The following is a 22,342-nucleotide window of genomic DNA, read 5'->3' on the forward strand; positions in this document are numbered from 1 at the left end:
GATGCCACCAAGTCCTTTTCCAGTCCCATTGCACACACACACTAACAAACATAGGTCGTTTGAATCTTTCTCCGCAGCCTCACTCGGTGTTTGCATATGACATTTGCATGTGAGATCAAAGACGTTTTGCAGCAAATAAGAATGTATTCTCGATGCTCAGAGACCAAAGGGAAAATGACTCCGCAGCATTGCCATCGGATCAAGTAACGGTGTCGGAGGGAGAGGGCCTTGGGAATGGGAACCCCGGTCCGGACTAATGACGGGAACAAAACTCCCAGCGACCGATCGTCCATGACAAATGCTTGGAATAAAAGTGTCAAAATAAAGCATAAATTACATTCTCGCCTTCCGTCCACTGCCTTTGCCTATGTTTCGTGCTCTGTCCCATACCGTGCTGGCCTTTCGATTATCTGGTCGGTGTAGTTCGAAAGGACGAATGTAATGAATGATGCTGCACGGCATGCATCTCCGTAGGAAGCGGAAGCAGTACAAATAATAATCGTTACCATTTGGTTCGTGCGTTCAGGCGCGAGCGTTTGATAAGGTTCTGGTTCACTGAGACGCTGTGCGCCCGCCTGCCCGCTTGCCTTCTTCTCCCTTACACGCTCATCAATCTCTTCGGTTGTCAAAACTCGTAAAACACACCCCGCGCGTAAGAATAACCCCGCGGTCGTCGTGTGTAACGCGCGTTGACGGACATATCCCTGGCCGGGTTTGCGGAAGCCCAAACGATTAGGCAGCTCCGAACTCTGAACTTGAAACGCCTGGGGCCACGAGACCTTTGTCCCCGGGAGTCTGTCGCCCGGTGCGCCCAGTGCAGTGCGCCCCGATCGGGCTGGAGTCCGGGAAGTGCTTCCAAATTTATTGGAAAATAAATTTCTATAATTACGCACACTTTTTTCACACCTCCTTCATTGAGGCGTTTTATCGGCCGACTGGTGGCTGGTTGGCTGGTTGCTGCATTTAATGTGTACGCTACTGCTGCTCAGTGTGTCTACCTCGGGACCAGGGTGTCAAAGTCTAAAAATATGGTGCCACTTTCGTGAGTGGTTTCCTTGCTTCCTTTATTCGTACGACGAAGTGCGAGTTTCGATGCTTCAAGACGACCGATGGAGGGTTTTTTTTTTAAACTGTGAAGCATTTGCTTTTCCAAATGGCAAGAGTGATAAATAATACTTTACATCCTTTTTGGTGTGTGAGTGTGTATGTGTTGGTACGCCGATTTATTTCCCGGATGTCAGAGCAATAAATTTTGTGGTGGCAGCTTTTGGGCTGCTCGTGTTGAAATCGCCCTGAGTTGTAAAGCGAATTTACAAAGCCTTTTTGGTGAAAAAAGATCTAAAGTTTCTGGAGCTATGGCATCACGAGGAAACACTCAAGAACAAGATAAACCTTTTGAATTGTTAGCATAACGCTTTTATTGCTCTATTCACAATTTCCTTTCTTAATAAATAGTTTCCACATACTTGTTCAATACTACGCGATCACGGTTATGTCCGTGTGATTGGCATCCTTAATATCATTGTATCAATCGCTGTAGATCTCCTGCAATCGTCCAGCTAAGGATACCAGCCATGATCGGCCCTATCTCGACAGGCAATCGACGGAACGGTCGTCCTCGTCCCATGCGCCATTGTGTGATGCCCGGTAGAGATCATGGCCGCCCCGGGATGGCTTGCTCCAGCGTAGAAGCCCTGATAATGGCCCGCGTACGTCGTTCCCGGTGGAGTCAGCGTGTTGGGCGGTGCAGGTGGTGGAGGTGGCGTGGCGGACAGCTTATACTTATCCACAAACGAAGGATGTCCCATGTACGGTGCCGGTCCTCCCGCCAGCGGGTTGTGATGATGGTGATGGTGATGATGGTGATAGATCGGACCGAAACCGCTCGCATCGGAGGCGTACGGTTGGGCAAGCATATTGCCACCGGAACCCACGGTCGAGCCCGCTGTGGGTGTACCGCCCGAGCTGGCACCGTGCGGGGATAGTCCGTACGGCGAGAGGGACGATCCGCCACCGGACGAGGATGCAGGCGAATTCAGAGGCGAATGATGTCCCGGTACGAGCGACGCCAAACCGCCGCCAGTGCCGTTGTGGTGGTGTTGCTGGTGCTGCTGATGCTGTTGCTGATGCTGTTGTAGATGCGCCTGTTGATGTTGATGGTGAGGGTGATGATGATGGCCGTCGGTTGACGTTACGGCTCCGTCGGCGGGGTTAGCGCCGGGTGCCGAATGAAGATGCTGCAGGTGGTGCTGAAGATGGTGCAGCGAGGTGTGCTGATGGTGTGCGGATTGATGTAGCGACAGGACGGAGGCTGCCGTGGTGTTGGTGGCAGCGGCGGTGGCCGTACCGGAGGAGGAAGTTATCCGGGGCGAGGAGCACGACGTGCCAGTTGAAATGGTTGCCATTTCGCTATCCTCTGCGGAAGACGTGCGAAAGAAGTGAGGCGTTAGTGGCGTTAGTGACCGTGGACACGATCGTCGAGTGGATCATTTAGCGAGCGTTTGGAGCAGTAGGAGCAGTAGTGTAGTCTTTAGGAGATAGTTAAATCCTGCAAATTATATGAGCCATTTGTCACTACTTTACAGTGAGCCAAAAATGAACTAAGTATACAGTAGCGGATGATGATGGTGATGCTTACAGTTCGGAATAGAAGGTCAATTACTTAGTTTTAAAGGCGAACGATTCTATGAAGACCTAATAGTTGGTACTCTCTTGACAGTCATAAGACAATTTGTAATGATTCTATGATCACAACTCGTATTCATTCTTTTATCCGTTGCTACCATTTTAATTGTTTTGTGGAATATATATTTTCACAGAATTCGTTGACTGTTTCCTTTAGAAGTTGGACGAAGAGAAAATAAAATACAATTTTAAAACACTACCAGCCGCTGGGTGTGAAGAAAATGTGCACCAGGCTTTTCATCGCCATCGTTGGAGTAACGGATGGCAAATGGCTTTTTTTTATGTCGTTTCATCAACAATTTTTCCATATTTTCCCCTCAACAATTGCATTCACTCGGTAGTTGACGATGGAAAACCCATCCTTGATGCGATTGTTAGCGCAGGCAAAAGCGCGAACCGAAGTGCATCGATGCAAAATACGCAACCAGACTGCACGAGACGAGCCCGACCGTGAGGTAACTGATTCGAGCGATCGAAAATGTTCTCAGTAGAAAGAATTAAAAAAAAAACTCTCTCCCTCCCGATGCATTCTGTTGAGCAATAAAAAGTGTCTCAAGTATGTTGTTGTGGTGCGGAAACACTTCGCTCGCTCCTGTCGACACCGGCTCGGGGACGAATATTTATAGGGTCGGGTGTGTATGTGACTCCTGGGCTAGGCGGGGAGGGAACAATAAGCCGGGAGGGACCTTCGCTTATTGCCGGCGCTGTTTGCGCTTACTTACTTTTGTAGCTGGAGCTGCGCTCATTTTTCAACCGATCGCTTATGGCCGGTGCCGATCGTTCCTGAGATCTGCAACAAGAAAGTGAAGAAATTCAAAGAAATGATGAGCGACTGCAGTAGAACTGTGGGCTGTGGGGTCCATTTGTTGGGAATGCATCTCGGTGAAAGATGCACAAAGTATGTGATAATGATATGATGCGATCGGTTTCGGGTCGGTGGGGAAAGAACATGCCGTCCGTTGGGGCCCCCGTTTGTTCTTTCTTTGTCAACTCGTAAACGCATGATGTGTTGGTGGTTTTAATTTTTAAAAAGCGATCGTTTTGTCTTATCGTCAAAGTGATAAAGCGTAAAGTTATGGGCGCTTCAAATGTGCCAACAGCAGACTACTGTTGAATTTATGCTTATTACTGTGTTGAGATCAACGATTTGAGGACAAACTCTTCTGTAAGTTTGACTTTGGAGCAACATGCGGTGAGCTGTTGGGAAATCAACTTTTGTTTAAAATTAGCTTCTTCAAAGGTGTTCTCACGGGACGAGAGATTTAAAAATAATAATCATTTTGTACTGCTTTGTACCAATTATTGAAACATCAAACGAAGCTACCAATCCCTACCATCGCTGGTGCATTCAACGCATCCCCACGATGTTATGTTTGAGCTAACGCAAACGGATGCAACATCAATTGATTACAGCAGGCTCCAAAAGCAACAAACCAAAAGCGAAACGCACAATCGAACATCCGAATCGTCCAAGTGTTCCACCCAACAACTCCACACAAACACACACACACACTCTTGCCGTATCATCTCAGACAGGGTGGCGTGCGCCGAATGTGGCTTATCAGTCCGGCAGGCCCCACCAATCCAAACCCATACGCCGACGGACTGGCGTTTTTTTTCTAAAAACAAACTTTGAATCCAAGTACCTTTTGTTTACCGGAATGCCCTTGCCGGACCAACGGCTGGTCATTATGGCCTCTCCTCCCCGCAGATTTCATCGCGTTGCAACACTCGGCCCTGCGCATATGCGATCGGGGTGTTAGGTGAGCGGCTCAGCGCCAATTAATGTGCCCCGAGGGATCGTACTCCCCCAGCCCAGATACGACCATATGCTACCAATCGCCGGACACTGGACAGCAATCGAGATCCGGCGATCGTATCGCTAGATTTGATGCTACATCATTTGATCTGTATGAAGCAGAAAGGTGGAAAAGGCCGGAGGCCCATGCTGCGGGGCCTGTGAGTGCATTTCGGGTGGAAGGGGCAGAGGATTTGAAAATTATCTTATGGTGAGTCCGCAATCGATCGAGCCAACCCGGTAAACAAACGGGTCTCGTTATGATTTATTGTTTGTTTAAACGCACCTCAGATCCTCTGCGCCCCACCAAAGTTCCGAACCTGTTTGAACCCCTGAAAGAGACATTAGTGAAGGAACCGAGGAAAAAAGGCCACCATCTTCGTAAGATCTACTTTCTATTACTCAAAATTTTTGTACGTGAAGAAAGATGACCGGTATACATATTCCACGAAGCAAAACGGAACACCCAAAAGAGTTCGGAATTCGGAGAACAAAGTTGAAGATTCTGAATGAATGTTGGAAAAGTATTCGACGAGTTTGATGATTCCCAGCGTCCAGTTGGAGCAGCTCATAGCTTTGGGATTGTTTAGCTTGAGCTTAGCGGTGCTTGTGGTTCACTCTTTCTAACAATCGGATGGTATACGTTGCCTTCGAGGCAGCATGCGAGGAGCTAATGGAGTTATAAATTTGTTTGGGATCTGTCAACTTAAATCCACCAATACCAATTAACGCACTTTGCTCCACCGATGATGGCTTGAATTTGTGGTATTTTTACGTGAAAATACGAGCCAATGGCTATTTATTAGGTGCCACTGACTGTAGCTCGCGCTGCCCTGAATGATTTGTAATGTATTTTGTTGTTGTTGTATGCAGAATTTCAAGAGTACATCAATTCCCGTGCATCACAGTGATAATGGCGCCCGGGTGTGATTAACCTAGCGTCTGTGTCGAGAAAGTGTGGCCTGTGCGGTCCTAAAATAAAATTTTGAACATTTCACCTGATTGGGTGAGTGGCCGCCGCCGCTTGATACAGTGTAAGCTGCCAACTTATCAAGCGTTTATGTTGGTTGGTAACGACCGGTCCCGCATGCTCCATGCAACTGATCGCGTGCTTCCCGATAGGACTTCCAGAAGGTCAGAGCTGCTACCCAGCGGTAGGATGTGCGATAAAAGCCATCCTCCTGCTGCGGGGGCTATATAAGTGTGCCTCGACCGTTCTGCCAGGTATCAGTCTACGTCCGAAGATGAGAACGTTTGCGCTGTTTGTTCTGGGAGCGGCTCTGGCCGTCGCTTCTGGGGCGTTTGTGCCCAGCACGAGCCAGGTCAAGTACGCCGAGAAGGATTGGCTGCACAAGCAGGAGGATCTGCTGCTGCTGTTCCGCCATCTGTACGAGAAGGACTGGAATCCGCAGCTGGTGGCGTACGCTAAGAACTTCCACTTCAAGGAAAGCGCCGAGCTGTTCCAGCACGAACCGACCGTACAGTGGGCGGAAAAGCTGTGGTCCTACTACGAGCATGGCCTGCTGCCCAAGGGTGAAGTGTTCTCCGTGTACGACGAGCTGCACCGCGAGCAGGCGATCGCTCTGTTCCGTGTGCTGTATCACGCCAAGGACTGGGAAACGTTCTACAAGGTGGCGGCCTGGGCCCGCTACTACGTCAACGAGGGCATGTTTGTGTACGCGCTGACGGTGGCCGTCACGCACCGTGCCGATATGGCCGGGTTTGTGCTGCCAGCGCCGTACGAGATCAGCCCGTACCACTTCATCAACACCGAGGTCATCCAGAAGGCCCAGCAGTACAAGATGCAGGGCTACTACGGCATGAAGAAGGTGGACGGTGTGTACACGGTGACGATCCCGAGCAACTACACCGGCTGGTACATGCACACTAACGCCGAGCAGAAGATCTCCTACTTCACGGAGGACATTGGACTGAACAGCTACTACTACTACCTGCACACGGACTATCCGTTCTGGCTCGGTGGCGAGCTGTTCGGCCTCAGCAAGGACCGTCGCGGTGAGCTGTACCTGTACGAGCACCAGCAGATTCTGGCCCGCTACTATCTGGAGCGTCTGTCGAACGATCTCGGCCACGTGCCCGAGTTCTCGTGGTGGACCCCGATCGCGACCGGTTACTATCCGGACCTGCAGTACTACAATGGACACAGCTTCCCGGCACGCGACAACTACTACCACGTCGATCAGGAGTCGAACTATCGCGAGATCCGCCAGGTCGTGGACTACGAGAAGCGCCTGCGGGACGTCATCGATCAGGGCTTCTTCGTGCTGCCGGACGGCAAGAAGGTGAACCTGAGCACGCCCGAGTCGATCGACGTGCTGGGCAATCTGATCCAGGCCAACCCGGACAGCTACGAGCACCGTTTCTACAAGTATGTGGCGATGTACGCGCGCATCATCATGGGCGCGGCCATCGAGCCCGTCGAGCCGTACCAGGTCATCCCGAGCGCGCTGGAGCACTACGAGTCGGCCATGCGCGACCCGGTCTTCTACCAGATCTACAAGCGCATCGTCGCGTACTACCACCAGTTCAAGGAGCATCTGCCGGAGTACACGTACGAGGAGCTGTACTACCCGGGCGTGAAGATCGACGGCGTGGTGGTGGACAAGCTGCAGACGTACTTCGATCGCTTCGACGTGGACATCACCAACGCCATCGACATCGAGCCGGAACCGTACGTGCCGGGCAAGTACGAAGGCTTCGGCGAGATCGAGTACAAGCCGGATCCGGTCGTGATCAAGGCGCGCACCATGCGCCTCAACCACAAACCGTTCACGTACAAGATCAGCCTGACGGCGGACAAGCCGGCCAAGGCGGCCGTGCGCGTCTTCCTCGGACCCAAGGACGACGAGTACGGTGGGCTGTACACGCTGAACGAGAACCGCGAGAACTTCTACGAGCTGGACTACTTCGTGCAGGAGCTGACCGCCGGCAAGAACGTGCTGACGCGCAGCTCGGTCAACTTCAACGGCTACGTCAAGGATCGCACCTCGTTCTACGAGCTGTACCGCAGCGTCATGGCCGGATACACCGGGGCGGAGAAGTTCCAGCTCGACATGACCGAGGCGCACTGCGGCTTCCCGAACCGGCTCATGCTGCCGAAGGGCAAGAAGGGCGGTATGCCGTTCCAGCTGTACGTGATCGTGTCGCCGTACAAGGCACCGCAGGTGTCCCAGTACACCGGCTTCGATCCGGTGCTGTCGTGCGGCGTCGGTTCCGGCGCGCGCTACATGGACTCGTACGCCTTCGGCTATCCGTTCGACCGTCCGATCGACGAGAAGCTGTTCTACGGTGTGCCGAACGCGTTCTTCCAGGACGTCAGCATCTATCACAAGTCCGAGGGTGAGCTGTAGGAATCTGTACGCTCTATCGCCAGGTTTGCTTAACATTGACGCAACGGGGAAAAAAAAAACGGAACGTGCGTGCGTCGAGTGTGTAAATAAAACATGCGGTAACGATAACGCACACGCTGCTGTATCAAGAACCTCCTCCCTGGCATGAATCTGCTGAATGGCTCCGAACGATGAAATGTTTCCACCCTGCTGATGCCCTTTGGGAAACGCTTCTTTTATATCAATTTCTTTTGCGCCCTCCATGTGCCACTGTTCAACTTTGTTTATTCGATTATGGAGGAGCGCGGGAAATTGGAACAATTTCCACTGTACTGTGCTGGAGGGTGGTATCGCAACAAGCAGGCCGTGTCAGGACCGATCACGGGCAGCGAGAAACTTTTGATGCAATGATTAGAGAGGTCTGTTTATTTATGTTTCTTATAAAATATCGATGAAAGCCACGGTCCGGTTGCGTCCGCTTTGCTTTTGCGTTTGCAAGCAATGGACAGCAACGGGATGGAAGGGCGGACCCGTCTGGGCCGTGTTATCGTTGCCATCTCATTAGTGGAACAGCGAAACTGCGTAGTGCAGGAGGGTTTGTTTCCTTCCAGTGGGATGTCGAGTGATCAACACCTCCGGTTTGAAAGGATCGCATTTGGATGTTGTATTGTTGATATTGTGTCGAAATGTGCCTTTTAAAAACACTCGTCCAGCCACGTGCGCACCAGCAAATAGATTCTGGGAAAATTGACGAAGTTCCCAGCACATTCCTCAAATGAGCGCCAACTAGTGCTACACCGTAAGATGGATCGCCTAAACAAGTGAATTAACGACGATCGGATCATACGCACAGCTGCGCACGGGCAAGTATAAACACACGATAATCGTTCTATTTAACGGTATCACATCAATGGAAATTTATTTCCCACCTGGCACGCTCAACGTTGAAGAGCCAGGGTGAGGGGGCCCATTAAACGAAGAGGTACGAGATTTCATACACACAACATAACGCATTTGCCAATCGCTACCGGTCTGTGGAATGTACCGGATCGACCGGAACGAGGAAGGCAACCGTGGGTGGGGGGTGAAAATAAAAGCATTATACACCAGCAGTACACCACAGTCCATCGAACGGGAAGGAAACTTTTAGCTGTTCCTCCTTCCATTCGGTGAGTAATGTTCGAGCTCGACTCATTTTTTTCGGTTAACATTTGACGCATGTGTAGATCCGCCCAGACGTTACGGTTCGCTGAAGGTCGGCGGAAAACATACACTTCCGATGCGCAAACCTTCGCCTTTAACATTGTGATCGTGACAAAGCGCCTGGTCGCGAGTAGAAAAGAGCGCATAACTTAAATGTTAATCAAAACCGCCGGCCACAATCACAGTGCCAGGGTCGGTGGCATTTCGGTGGATTGTTTCGGCCGTTTGCCGCCACGTGGAAAGGGAAGCTCACAAGGGGACTGCAATAATGAAAGTATAATGCACACCGTGTAAAGGAAGCATAAATAAGAGCAATCAAGGTGACGGAAAAAAACCATAAGCCATGGGGCCAGCGTATGTTTTCCTCGCCCCAGGGGGGGAATAAAGACGCATTCTTTTTTGTTTCACTTTGGAACCATTTAATGATGAAATGTTGCGATAAAGTGTTTGTTTTCCTCCACCTTTTGGCTAGAGGACGATTGCGAAGGTGTGAATGTGATGATGACGTGCCGCTGGCACTTTTATAGCCCAGCGCGACCTAACGCCGCCCTCGGGAGTCGTCTGGTTTGTTGATTTAGTTTTATTTAGAATGAAAACACCAACACTGGGCCAAAAGACGGGAAGCCGTGAAGGTATAGAATGGCATAGCAGAGATGCATGGCATGCTGCTACTGATAGAAAACTGTGAGTGCAGAAGATCAACTACAATTTAAAGTGAAGAACGACCGTTAAAGATCGTAGCAATTTATATGATCACGCTAATTGGAATTTCCGAAGCTAGAATACAAAACAATCGAACTGTTTCTACTTACTCTTCATTCGTCTCGTTGTCCCGGAAACCCTTTGCGAAGGGATTGCTGACGATTTTAAGCTGCGTCACCTGGGGAGAGATTGATAAAAAAAGAACGAAAGAAATATGATCAACTACATACCGACTGCAGAGGGTGCGTGCGCACTTGCGGCAAGAAGATTAGTGAAAAATACTTTAAATTTTTAAACGACTCATGGTTCATTTATTTTGCCCATTGGATTGTTTGAAACCAATTATGACACTCCCCACACACACGCACACACAAACACACACACTAGGAAGATCGTTTGTTTGCCACGACGGAGGCGAGAGAGCACAGAGGGACAGCAAATAAATTTATAGCTTCGACTTGGAAATTTGGACGCCGTGAAGGAACGGCATCTCCTCCCGAAAGTCGTGGTGCATGTTGTATGGGGAGGGAGTTTTATTTTTCTCGTTTTGGTTGGATACCATTCCAATATATCTTTCCTACTTTGTAATATCTGTCAAAATATTTAAACCCATTCATTACTTTTAATCGTTTTGGGGGCGCTGGCGCTGGTACCTCCGTCACATAAAGCCGCGCTTCGCCGAGAGGCGACACATCTTGCTGTCGTGTGGGGAAAAGATGCGTTTAATGCTTGTGTTTCTTTTTTCCGTAGTTCTTGTCTGTGAGTGCCAAATGCACCGGGGAAATACAATTTAGTAAGTCGTGGTTGTGGTTTTTATGATTTAGGCGTGTTTTAGAATTTACGACTACGATCGGCTGGCAGCGGTTAACATCGCTGGGTGCAAAACATTAGCCCAGTTACGGATATGATTCGGAATTGGTGTGACATGGACTTGGCCCGAGCAGATCACGCTTAAGGTGTGTGCGTTCTCGAGCTGCGTTATCTGGCTGAATGAAAATCGACTGATCGAGGAATTGGCGGAGCTCCTTCTTGTTTCGGAGCGCAGAAACAAGTACATTAGAAGTGAGGTTTCAAGCGCGTGTCAGCGCGTTGGCTGTAAATGTGTTTTAATGATGATCCCGACAACTGTGCCGTTCGCGAAGAGCTCAATCGGGGTCAAAACGCGTCGCGTGGGAAGTTGACAAGAATGTATGGCTTTGGGTGCGAGCAATAAAAAGTCGATGAAACATGAGTGCCACCCATGGGGAACACCTCCGTTCAGCGAAGCTCCAGACCGATTGACGACACGCAGTAAACGCAGGAGCTCAAGCGATCGCCAGTAGTTTTTTAGTGTGCTTCTCAGTCACTCAGTCTGCATCGGCACAACACTGTTGCATCAATAATTACTCGATCATCCGCCAACCTGTACACCCTCCCGCCATCCCGTGCAGCAAGGGCTGCACAGGAAAAAGCAGAGCGAAGGCATGTTGGGCGCGGCCATGAAGATAAACATTAAACAGACCGTTTACTCTAAGCGTTTGTTTGCTCGAACGTAATGGGAAAAGGATGTGGCGATGCTGGGTGAAGCATGCAATAAGCCCGAACAAGAAGAAGAAGAAAAGAAAAACCGAACGACGGTGCTTCCTTCGCGTAAACATTTCTGCCCCGATGCCAGCATTATACACCTCTTGCGCCTCGACACTTGACTTGATCACAGCGATGCAAATGATAAACTTCCCGCTCCATGTGACATACCGGGTCCGGTCCGGGTGTGCGTGACTTACCCGCTGGTTCTGGTAGGCGGTGACGGCCGTGAATGACGTTTCCGGAAAAACGAACGTGCGGTGCGTCAGGGTGTCCTTTTCGTCCTTGACGCCGTTGCGCGTGAAGTAGCAAACGTGCAGCCGGGGCTGGTAGCGATGCATCGAGTTGAGAATGATCTGCAGGGGGAGGAACGGTTCGATAACGTATAGGCAAGAGCGGTAGAGAGTTTTAGCTTTGCATAGTTACATGGCCATTGTCGTCGAGCTGGTTGTTGGTGAGCTTCAGCTTGTCGAAGGAAATCGTCTGCTTCATCCAGGTGGCACCAGTCGCCGGGGAGTCCGGGTGGACGCTGATGCGTGGCGGTGAGATTGGATCCGCTTTACCGGCGACAACCCAACTCGAGCTGCAGGCAAATATGTATAACTCTTTGATGATCAAGGTATATCGAGTTGTAGCAAAGGGTGTAGTACGCAATTCGCAATTAGTGGTAAAACATGTAAGAAATTATACTAACCGTTACGCATAATTGTTAGTAGCTTATACTGATCTATTCCTGTTATGCAAAGAGTAGTATGTTAACATCTGTAATATTAAGCTCTTCCATTATTTGCACATAGTTAATTTATGCTGATAGATTTACAATAAAAGTCAGTTACTGCAGATCAAAATTAAATGCGGCTAAGCTAAATGTATGCATGCTTGATGTAATATTCCTCTCTTCTTGTTGGTTTAGAGCCTTTTTCGAAGATCCGGAGCGTAGCATAGCACAACGGATCACTGAGAAATTAATCAAACATAATCTGCCGCGACAGCGGTTAGTCGCGATTATACACGCGTTCGGGATCGAGCAGGGCATTAGTAATCCAAACACAGGCGTCATCACATGCTTCATGCTGCTCGCACATAAAGAACTGCATTCACGAGGTGCGGAGTCCACCATTCCTTCCCTTTGCCCTTATCCTTTCCCTGCCCTTACGTGTGAAACGCGTATCGATAGCGCTTATCGTCGAGCGGCACAAAGTCCATAATCATGAGGTACTCCGCGGCCAGCTCCAGCCCGACCACCTTCACCTGGAAGGTCGGAAACATGCGGCGCCCAGCTTTGGTGACTATCATCTCCGTCCCCTGCTCGTGAAACTTGTCCCACAAGTGTTTCCCCTCCAGCACGACCACCGCCGAAGCGAGCGACGAGTGATAAGGCTTATCCATCTCGGGTGACTTTTTGCTTGCGAAAGTGGTCGTCGGAGGCGCTCCCGGCTGCTTGGTAGACTGTTGCTGCTGGTGCTGCTGCGACTGTCTGCTGCCATTTTGAATGATAGACGCTCTTCTACTACCATCACCATCACCATCACCACCCGTATCGTCTTCGCTACCCTCGACATCTTCCTCCTCCTCGTCCGTTCTGCTGCACTCTTCCTGGTCCACCTCCATACCTGTGCGTGAGTCCTCGTGCACCTCTGGAGAAGAGTTGTGGGAGCTTGGTGCACCACGCCGTCCTGCACGTGATTTGTGGCGCGAGCCTGTAGATCGCTGCGTTTTGCCATCGTTGCGTGATTCGCGAAGATTCTTGTTACTGCTAAGACTGTTGTTGTTGTTGTTGTTGTTGTTGTGTGCATCATGATTAAGCTGATGATGTCCAAGGTTGTGGAGGTTGTTGGCAGCCTGATGAAGACCGTGCACTCCAGACTGTGCTAGCGGTGAGGCCTGTGATTCGCTGTCACAACTAATGCTGAGCTGCTCGACCTGTTCCAGTGGATTGTATTGTCCTTTGTTGGCATTCTGAATGCAGGCTGTTCCCGAGCGCAGTAAGATGAAAAGAAAGAGAACGGAAAGGCTAGTGGTTAGACACTCGCATACAAACGATTGCAATCGGAAAAGGAATTCGGGAAGCCCGATTCTTATCACCCAATGTCGAGGGCACTGTGGCTCGGCTCCCCGTACGGGTTCTTAGATAACTGGTACGATACAACAAGAGATTGTGAACCAAACCTTACCAAACGCTTACGACATACCCGAATTTCGGTGCAAAAAAAAAACTGTTTACGTATCAGTCGCTTAATGGGCCGTTTTCGAGTTAGACGGGTGGGTTTAAAAATAGCGGCACTTTTGCTGCTTTGCTGCTAACGGGTTTTCGGCGTTGCCCTCCAGGGATCCGGATTTAAATCATCTTTTTCAGCTCGTTTGCTCGTGGTGCAGAAATAAAAACTCCTGCGCTCTAAACTATTTAGTCGAGCGAGGAAGCGCCGTAAATTGTGCACCAGTCGAACCTGCTCCACCCGGGGACCACAGCCCCAAGACCCCTTCGCTCGGGAGGAATAAAATTTAAAATAAAAGTAACTGCGCCGCCCTCATGCTCACGGCGGACAGCGTACCGTGACTTGCCATCGCAAATAGCATCGCCTCCTTTCCGCCACCGTTTAAAGGAGTGGAGGGGATAACGAAGCTGGTAGGAAGAAAAAGTGCGCTTCAACATTAAGCAATCATCGAACATTTTTCACAGATCATAAAATTTTGACTCTCCAAACTCGCGGCGGCTTCCGCGAGATGCGTCAACAAAACCTTCCGCTGGTGGGAGAGCAAACGTTCAAGCATAAACCGGCACTGAAATGCCGCCGGCCATAACTTTGCTGGCTCGCGGCTCCTTCTTTCTTGCGGTAAGCCCGGATCTACTGATCTGCTGATCTGAAGACTTGCGCGTGGGGAGTTCGGGATGGTCTGAGCACGGAATCGTTTCTCGGAATGTCGCTGGCTTTTATGGCGCTTGCGTTTTGCATACGACCAGGACATACATTTGGTGCCACAAGCCGTGCTCCTTACATTGCAGGTTCGCATGCCCTCGTGACATACATGTGTGCTAATTGTTTTCGTACAATGTTTAACTTTCAATGTTCTTATCTGTTTCTATACTTTAAGAACTTAAATTCATTTCGTGACTTTCTCTGAACTATGACCTGAGCCTTAACACAAATCTGGGAGCATTGAAAACTATTATCATGTTTGTTTTGTTCAATCGAACAATTGCTCACAGCAATCTTACACCAAATGTATCAAATTTCATGCGGATAGAAGTGGTGTAGCGTTCCAACAAAAACATTTGTTTTGTAAGTTTCTTTGAAGGGTATTGGTCCCTTTGCCACATGTCTCCCGGAACATCGTGTTGGTATGTGAACAATTTCATCGTATTAGTAGAACGCCAGTCCCGGTACCCATTAATCAAACTCATTCGAAAGTGAAGGGTCTGCACTGAAGGGACCATCCTAGAGATTACTACAACAATAATCAGAAAAAAGACTCATGATACATGAACAAAACATTTAGATCTATTTGGAGCCACTTGTCAGACATAGGAGATAAACTTCCAGCAATTGTGAGCTACATTTCGGGTAGGCAAGATGAAAAAACGACCACAACCAGTCAAAAATCAATGCGAAGCCCAATCGTAACCGGCAGCAAAACCGTCAAGACTTTACGCTCATAAATCTCCAACGAACGGAGATGTCGACAACTAGGCTTTGCAGTTTTTTCCTCCTCCGAGTTCTCTCCTTTTTACGCCGCGTTTTGTCGTCGTAACGCATCATAGTTTGCATCCAACAGCTGAGCGATCGTACCGGGTCGATCGAAGTGTGAATGAAATGTCAGCCCCGTGCACATTGCCCGTGAATGACAGGAGACGGCGGGCGACCAAAGGCAGGAATGCTTGGCCGTGGCATGTGCAGCTTGGCAAGCCCGCAGTAGCTTTGAGTTGCTTTGAGTTTTCCAAATTGACAATTAGTTCTGCACGATTTATGGGCAAATGTCATTCGCTCGAGCGGTTGCAATCATTTAGAATTAACAAGAAATAAATCTTGTCGCGCGCCTTGTACGTGTGATGTGCAGCGGCATCAAGCAGTGCAGAGCGCGCGCATCTCTGTGCAAGGTCGTGTAGGGTTTTTTTTTGTAAATCTCGACTCAGTGATTAGTACGGTCGTGAAACATTTTACGCGAATAATTGTTTCTAATTGGTTGAAATCGGCGCTCTTCCCATTAAGTAGGCTTTAATCAAAGAGGTTCTGGTTTATGGATGATTTAAGTGAAGAAAGCTGCTAACACTCATTAAAGACTAATACGTTTTGGGCCATTGGAATGAAATGCAAGATATTCAGGACATCAAAAGAAATGACTTGCTTAACTAAAGACTACAATTAAACCAAAGTGAAAAGCCTCCGATCGTTAGCTGAAGATATCCTGTTTGTCCTGGATGATTTATGTACTGTTGCCGTCTGTTTGACAGATCAGCATGGGACAGATCAGTGCTTCGGTTTCACCACTGCAGAAACCACCCACCGAACCGGGGAGCGTTGTTGACTCTGCGGCGAGATTGGTTTCATCGCCCGTACCAAATAAACCGCTCCATACTGGAATCCGCCTGCACTTGTGGACAAAAGCGGCATGCAGTTCCTGCAGATTGCTTATTTTCATTGCCCAGTCTATAACAATATTGACACACGTGAGCTACCGACGCAAACGCAGCGCGCGGCTGAGGGGTGTGTGTGTTCCCGGTAGAAGAGGATGCAATTACAATGTGGTCCTTCAAGTACTTCACTCCAGACCGTTCGTGGGCCAGAGTCGCGTGCCTTTACGCGGCTTGGCGATGTCAGTGCACGGATGATGGCGTAATTTGGTTACCGGCACCTTCACCATGCCGTGCGAGCCGCGAGGGCGCGCAAATGGTGCTGCCATAGAAACCTGTCAACACCTTGCTGTGGGGCTGTGCCGGACGGCAGCGCAACAAATGCGCGTAACGATTGCGACGCTCGTCAGCGGGTGTGATTGGTTTGCATGGATTCATAACTGCGCCAAGAAGCGAGGTAGATGACCTGCTCGGGTTTACTGTGCTGCTAGGTTGTTTAAAGTACTTCTTTGAGATAGATTATTTTAGGCGTTTTCGATATGGATTGAAGAATCTAACTTCAGATTCCGATGACACTCAAAGTTCAGTTTCGTAACCTCCGGGCTTATTTCTGTCTTCAATTAAAATACCTCAGACAAAAAAGTATCAACTTTATAATGCCTAAAAGTTTAAAAACCTAAATTCTAACTGTTCATAGCTCTCACTAGAGATGTTTAACGCACGGGATTTCAGCTTAGATTCAATTTGTTTTACAATTCAGCCTTTCTGTTCTATCTATCCTATCTATCTGTTATCAATCCTTTAAATTCTGTACTTGAAAACAACTGCTTAATAAGAATGTCAAACTGCCCGCCAGATTTAACTGATTCATCGTCTCAAGGGGCACGGAAAAAAAATACTACTGTTCGGTAATTTACATCCTCCAGCCCCAATCCAATCAAGCTGGAGGACTGTTTTCGACCAATATTCTTCGATTTTTTTTGTGCTCCAAAAAGCATCGAAAATCCAAACCCGTCCGCTACATCCGCTCCGTCGTCAATCTCGAGCACGCACTTGTTGAGGTAAGTTTTCCCGCGCGCTGGAACGGGTCGCCTCATAATTTACAGTGTCATGTCCAAAGCAAATATTTATGTTGTAATTAGTCGAGTGTTTTCTGTGTTCCCGCGATCCTTCCTGTCCCCGCGGTTGCACAATCCACTGCCACCGAGGGGGGGTGCTTGCGGTTGGTGGTGGTAGTTGTTGTTTTCCACGCTATTCTCGTACGCGCTCCTTCGCCTCGGGAAGGGTATTATTCTACCGTTTCAGTGAATCGGTTGATCGTATTTTCCCCCCTTTCCGTGTATCTAGCGTAAATAGTATCGGGCAATGATGTTGTTACGTTAGCTGGTCGGTCGAGAAGAATCGTGATGCTACTTGGGTTTTGGGAAATTAAAACGAAAATCATCCATTAAATGATCAGTGTATCGATCGCTGGCTTTCGAAAAAAGGGTGAATTATTTTATCCAAAATGGTTCACCAAAATAATAGGCTTTAGGTGGATTGATACTGATAAATGCATATATTAAGCTCGTTCTCGTCGTACCCATGATGCTTGTTTTCATGGGATAACAACATTTTTTTGGGGGGAAATTCAGCAAAACAAAACTAACAGCAGCTAATCGAGCAAGATGTGATCATGCACGAGAAAGACAGAGCGAGAGAGAGGTTGAGTGTGATCTTCCACTACCTTTTTCCTCCGATCAGTACGGCAAAGTGATCGAAATGTGTTAGGCAACTGGACAGCCATTTTTCTACTGCTTTCAACAGTGTCCTAGGAAGCATGCGAGGGGGGAAGAAGTGAACGGACATATTCACCAAACCCACCAGCGGGCAATAATTTTGCCTGCTGGACAGACCAAGCTCGAGTGGCCAACAGTGGCCCATTTGCGCCGTCCGCGTGAGGAGTGTCTCGGAAGTAAATGTATTGCTCCATCACGATCAAAATACACGGCCAACGGCACTCGGCATCGTCAGCGCTCCACGTGAAGCTTGGTTTGTAAACATACTGGCATCGCGTATGCGCGCGCGAGATCTGCGTTTGAAATTAACGCGCTTGAGGCGCATACAAAAAAGGGGGAACAAGGAAGAAAAAAGGGGTTGTCCACATTCCAGGGCGATAGTACAGTTGACATCATAATTAATTTATACGCTAAATCATCGCGTCCCTACACCGCCAGCGATTACCAGCGATTTCGGCCGTGGCGTGATAAATCGGGTTCGTTTCGTGTTCCCTTTTTTGTGGTGGTTTCTGCGGTTAATCAACATTGGAGGGAACGGATTACACCGCTGCCACGAGATCCTAATTAAGAGGCGCATTACAACGCGGTACGGAATATTGAGGGGACGGGATGGAAGCAGTTGAGAAGCGCAGGCCGCAGTAGAGAAAATGACTCAATTAATTAGATGATGCACCCCGACAACGACACTGACGTTGCTTGTGCCACGGGCAGGAAAGGCACGCATCCTTGGCCGTTTGTCGTGCCGGAATGCTGTCCTTTCGAGCAGTGTTGTGTTAGCCGTCGTTGTTACCCGTCCATCATGCAAAAAGTTGACGGTTCTGAGGCATCGGAATGAATATCGTTTAATTAAATATGTACGAACAGGGAAGTACATTTTGATGGATGTGGATCAGATTTTACAAAGAATCGTTGCGAAGACCCCAACACCATGTTGTTTAACCTGCTTTTTTCCCTGAGCTCTCATCCTGCGAAGGAGAGGAGCCATGATTCTACACGCTGATTCTGCTTACCTTCCATTGCTTTCATCGGATTGGTACCGTTCTTGTACGCCACCGGATTCCAATAGTCGACGGCCGCCGGACTGTAGTGATGCAGAAAGTCTGTCCCGTTCAGATCGACTGCCGACGGCATGGTTCCCACCAGGCTAGAGAACGACTCGTGCAGCATCGTGCCCGTCGATCCGCCCGCCATTCCGAGCGTACTGTCACCGTGTCGATGACCGTTGGAAAAATCGAGATGATGCATCATGATGAGAAGCTGTAACGGGGGGATAGCGATTTTCCCACCGGCACAACAAAACACTCAATTGACCCACTCCGCCCAAAGGCCTTTGGCGCCAACTCAAAGACCGAACGACTTCGTTGAACTGTACGTAAAGCAACAGCAATGCGGATGGATCTATATTTTCCTTCCGTAGGCCAATTTTCACACCCTGAGCAATTTTCACTAATCGGCACCGGAGAGCGCAGGCACACGACAATTCGCACTTCTTCAGATCACACTTCTTCTGTCACTGCCGCAACGACAGACAAAGGTCGCAGCAGGCTGTATTTCACACATGCTGCCGCACCGATGAAGCCGCCCGTCGGAAGGATGGAAAATGGGAGAGGAACCTGCCGGGAACGTGGGGGTTGTTTTGGATTTTTCTCTCCACGCCGAAGCACAAAATTTGTAGGCAATAGTTACGAGTGTTTCCTCTACTCACTGGTACTACGAAAGCGATCTGTGAGACATCCAACGAACACTACCGGACGTGGAGTTGTTTGCTCCCCCTGCCGAGTGTACTATCGCGTGGAATTATTGCTTACTCCCGTAAAGAACTACTTCGCACACTGATTTCCACGACGCACAAACGCACATTCACGCACAAGCACGCTCACATAACTCACTTGCTGTACAATTCGAATCCCACACACACACACACACTCTTCCACCACCGTGCTTCGCCTGCTTGGTCGATCGGGGGCGGGAAAATAATAATAATTAAACTTTCAACCGGGCACGAAGATTTTCCTGCCGCGACCCACCGTGATTATGGGTGAAAATTGACCGCCACACAGCGGGACACCGCGCGGCCCAGTGCCTGCCTGATGATAATCGCACAATAAAATTATAACAACCGCACTAGTTTGCGCGCGCGCGCCGGCGCGCTCTCTCGCGTGAACAGTTTTTCCTTGCGCTTTTTTCCTCGCGTACGTTTGGTGGCGCACTGGGACGCACTCCGGTTGTTTGGGATTGCGCCGTGTTGCGAGTGTCCCGGTCCGCGTCCGTGTGCCCGGGTGGCTTGTGAGTGTGGTGTCTCGGTTGCGTTCAATTTTCACCAACCCAGCTCGGCTCGGCGTTGGCGTGGAAGCTGCGCGCGGGTGTTCTGAGTGTGCGACAGAGCACGAGTACGAGCGGGCGTGCGAGATGAACGATCGTCGATCGTACGGATGCTGTGGGGGAAAGTGTGCAGGCCAGAGCGAGACCAGCATATGGTCGCTCCTGTCTGTAGTTTTTCGGAGCATGCAAGAACGAGAACGATGCTGATGGAAAATGCCCACGAACGGAGGAGGGTATGTTCGATAGCATCGAAGTGAAAGTGAAAATCTCTCGAAAGATGGGATATGGCGCTCGTTCGAATGTGTTGGAAACGATACGAAGGCAGGTTTGCAGGCATTATCTTCTGTGTTGGAGTTTAACTGATTTTAAAAGGAACAGATACGAGAGCGACTGAGCGCCTTTGATTAATCGTCCAGCGTCCAGCTGGCTCGTTTTCCTCTGGTAGAAATTCCAATTATTCCTTCTTTCGCTACTCAGCATACACGCATTTTTTTTACAGATTTAATAGTACGTTAGTCAGTCGATTTGATCATTGTTTGAAGTTGATCAGGGGATTGTGATTGACTCCGGCAAGGAGAAAATCAGATTGATGACCATTAATCTCTAACGGCACGAGATCAATTCTGTCCAATGAATCGAATCAGTGAATCAATTATGTTCAAATTCTGTGATCAATAACGCAATTGTAGTAAAATATGACGGACTGGCAGACGAAGGCGCGAGACCGTGAGCGGTTTCGGACACTCCTGAGGCAGGCCAAGACCGCAAAGCGGTTGTAGTGCCGGATAAGTAAGTAAGTAAGTAAAATATGATGCCCAAGAGTAATGAGAAAGCCTTTCAGGATTTGGACATATTTTCGTTTAGTAAGGTCTGTAAAAGGATCTAAAAAGCCGTGGATAAGTTCGCAGTTCACAACGTATAGGTCGTCGGATCAAGTCTAGCTTGTCCTCTGTTTGCTTCCTCCTTATCTTTTCTGTGAGCAAAATACTGTTTTGCAACTGTCCTCCATATCTCTTCCGACTCATCACTAAGCCCCAACTCTGTAGATAAATATGTCCAAACCAATACTGCTGCATTCATTAGTTCCGGAAAAATTGAATTCAACACATGCTAGCTTCATATATAAAATAGAGTTTCTAATCAGAAACCTTCTTCGCTACTGACTTGACTGTTCGATTAAGAGAGTTTTGCTTAGAACAAAAACATAAGCACCATCTACCACCCAACTCATTCATTTAGGAGTGAACGAAAATTCACTTTTCTCACAATTGCGTCACAGATTGTGTGTGTTGTTTTAAAGGTCATGGACATAGTTTTGGCACTTGAAGCAAGTACAAATCATTGACGAATGGAAGCAAATGAACGGTGCGCGATCGAGTCAGCCCCTTGCAGTCGGGTAAGATCCGCTCCGTTCACTGCTGTTGCTCGATGCAATTAGAACCACAACGGTGGTAGTACCTAGAGTCACTCCGCCGTGGTTATGTTTCACCCGCTCCGTTCTAGCCCCAAAACCCTTCTGTCTGTCCTCCATCGTACACGGGCGATTGCGTACATTGCGCGTTGACTGGGACGAAAATACCAGACGGAACCGGGCGAGCTCCGGGGACCGTACCATACCGGGACCGTGCCGAGCGTTCCGGCGTGAAAATGAAAAGTGTGAACCAACGCCATCTTTCGTCAGCTCGCGATCGACGGTCGACGGTTCCTGTGACGTAGCCGGCAAAAGCCGTTTGTGCTGCTAACCCTCAGGCGATCGGATCGACCGGAACGGTGGCCGTGCGTTGGGGCGACGGCACTCTCTCCCGATACCCTTTCCGATTGGAGTAGAGTGTGCAGTGGTAGTGGTGCATTTTTTTTTGTTATGGGGTGATGTCGAAAGACGCCAAAGGAACCCAAAACGGTCCCAAAACTCTATCTCAGTGTTGGGGTGCTCGGAGGAGCCGGGAGAAAGGCTTGCATCTTGGAAGGGTGAATGTGTCGCAGTGCCTGCTGGTTGAGGAAGGGAGGGCCTTCGACGATAAACAACGCGCGGGAGTAGTCCGCCGGAGAAGGTAAGTTAGGCGTTTGATTTGTGAAGTGTTTGGCTAGTTGACGGTGTGCCGGTGTTTTTTTCTCGTGTTCCGAAGCAAGTCGTACATTTGGGTATTTATTTATCGATTCCTCGCTTTGTGAGCGTATGTGTTTCTGTCGAATTGTTGCTTGAAGTCCAGATTTACAGGGAGCTTCTCGAGAGATCGAACGGGACAGACTTCACATCTGGAATTTGGTTATCTATTACTGCCAATGTAGCAGTGATTGTGGTACATACATTCATGAATTCTTGATAGTAAATGCGGTGTACTACACCTTAATCCTCTTCAATATCGTCATA

The 22,342-nt window shown here is 49.1% G+C and overlaps 2 protein-coding genes across 3 annotated transcripts; one reads left to right on the top strand and one right to left on the bottom strand.

Annotated features, from left to right (window-relative positions):
- Positions 1-1,402: 1,402 nt before the first annotated feature.
- LOC121589649 (T-box transcription factor TBX18) lies at positions 1,403-20,019 on the bottom strand. Of its 2 annotated transcripts, XM_041908726.1 has the most exons (8): positions 19,355-20,019; positions 18,660-19,262; positions 12,458-13,271; positions 11,728-11,884; positions 11,502-11,657; positions 9,849-9,916; positions 3,408-3,475; positions 1,403-2,416 (listed from the first exon to the last, which is right to left on the bottom strand). In XM_041908726.1, exons 2-8 carry the CDS (start codon positions 18,895-18,897, stop codon positions 1,560-1,562), a joined length of 2,358 nt encoding a protein of 785 aa, XP_041764660.1. In that variant the 5' UTR covers positions 18,898-19,262; positions 19,355-20,019; the 3' UTR covers positions 1,403-1,559. The 2 variants fall into 2 exon arrangements, with proteins under 2 accessions (XP_041764660.1, XP_041764659.1); XM_041908725.1 differs by having other exon boundaries at positions 18,660-20,019.
- LOC121589650 (hexamerin-1.1-like) lies at positions 5,696-7,985 on the top strand. Its single transcript, XM_041908727.1, has one exon. It carries the CDS (start codon positions 5,728-5,730, stop codon positions 7,852-7,854), a length of 2,127 nt encoding a protein of 708 aa, XP_041764661.1. The 5' UTR covers positions 5,696-5,727; the 3' UTR covers positions 7,855-7,985.
- Positions 20,020-22,342: the final 2,323 nt, after the last annotated feature.

Source organism: Anopheles merus, chromosome 2R (genome assembly GCF_017562075.2).
Source record: "Anopheles merus strain MAF chromosome 2R, AmerM5.1, whole genome shotgun sequence".
Classification (NCBI taxonomy): domain Eukaryota; kingdom Metazoa; phylum Arthropoda; class Insecta; order Diptera; family Culicidae; genus Anopheles; species Anopheles merus.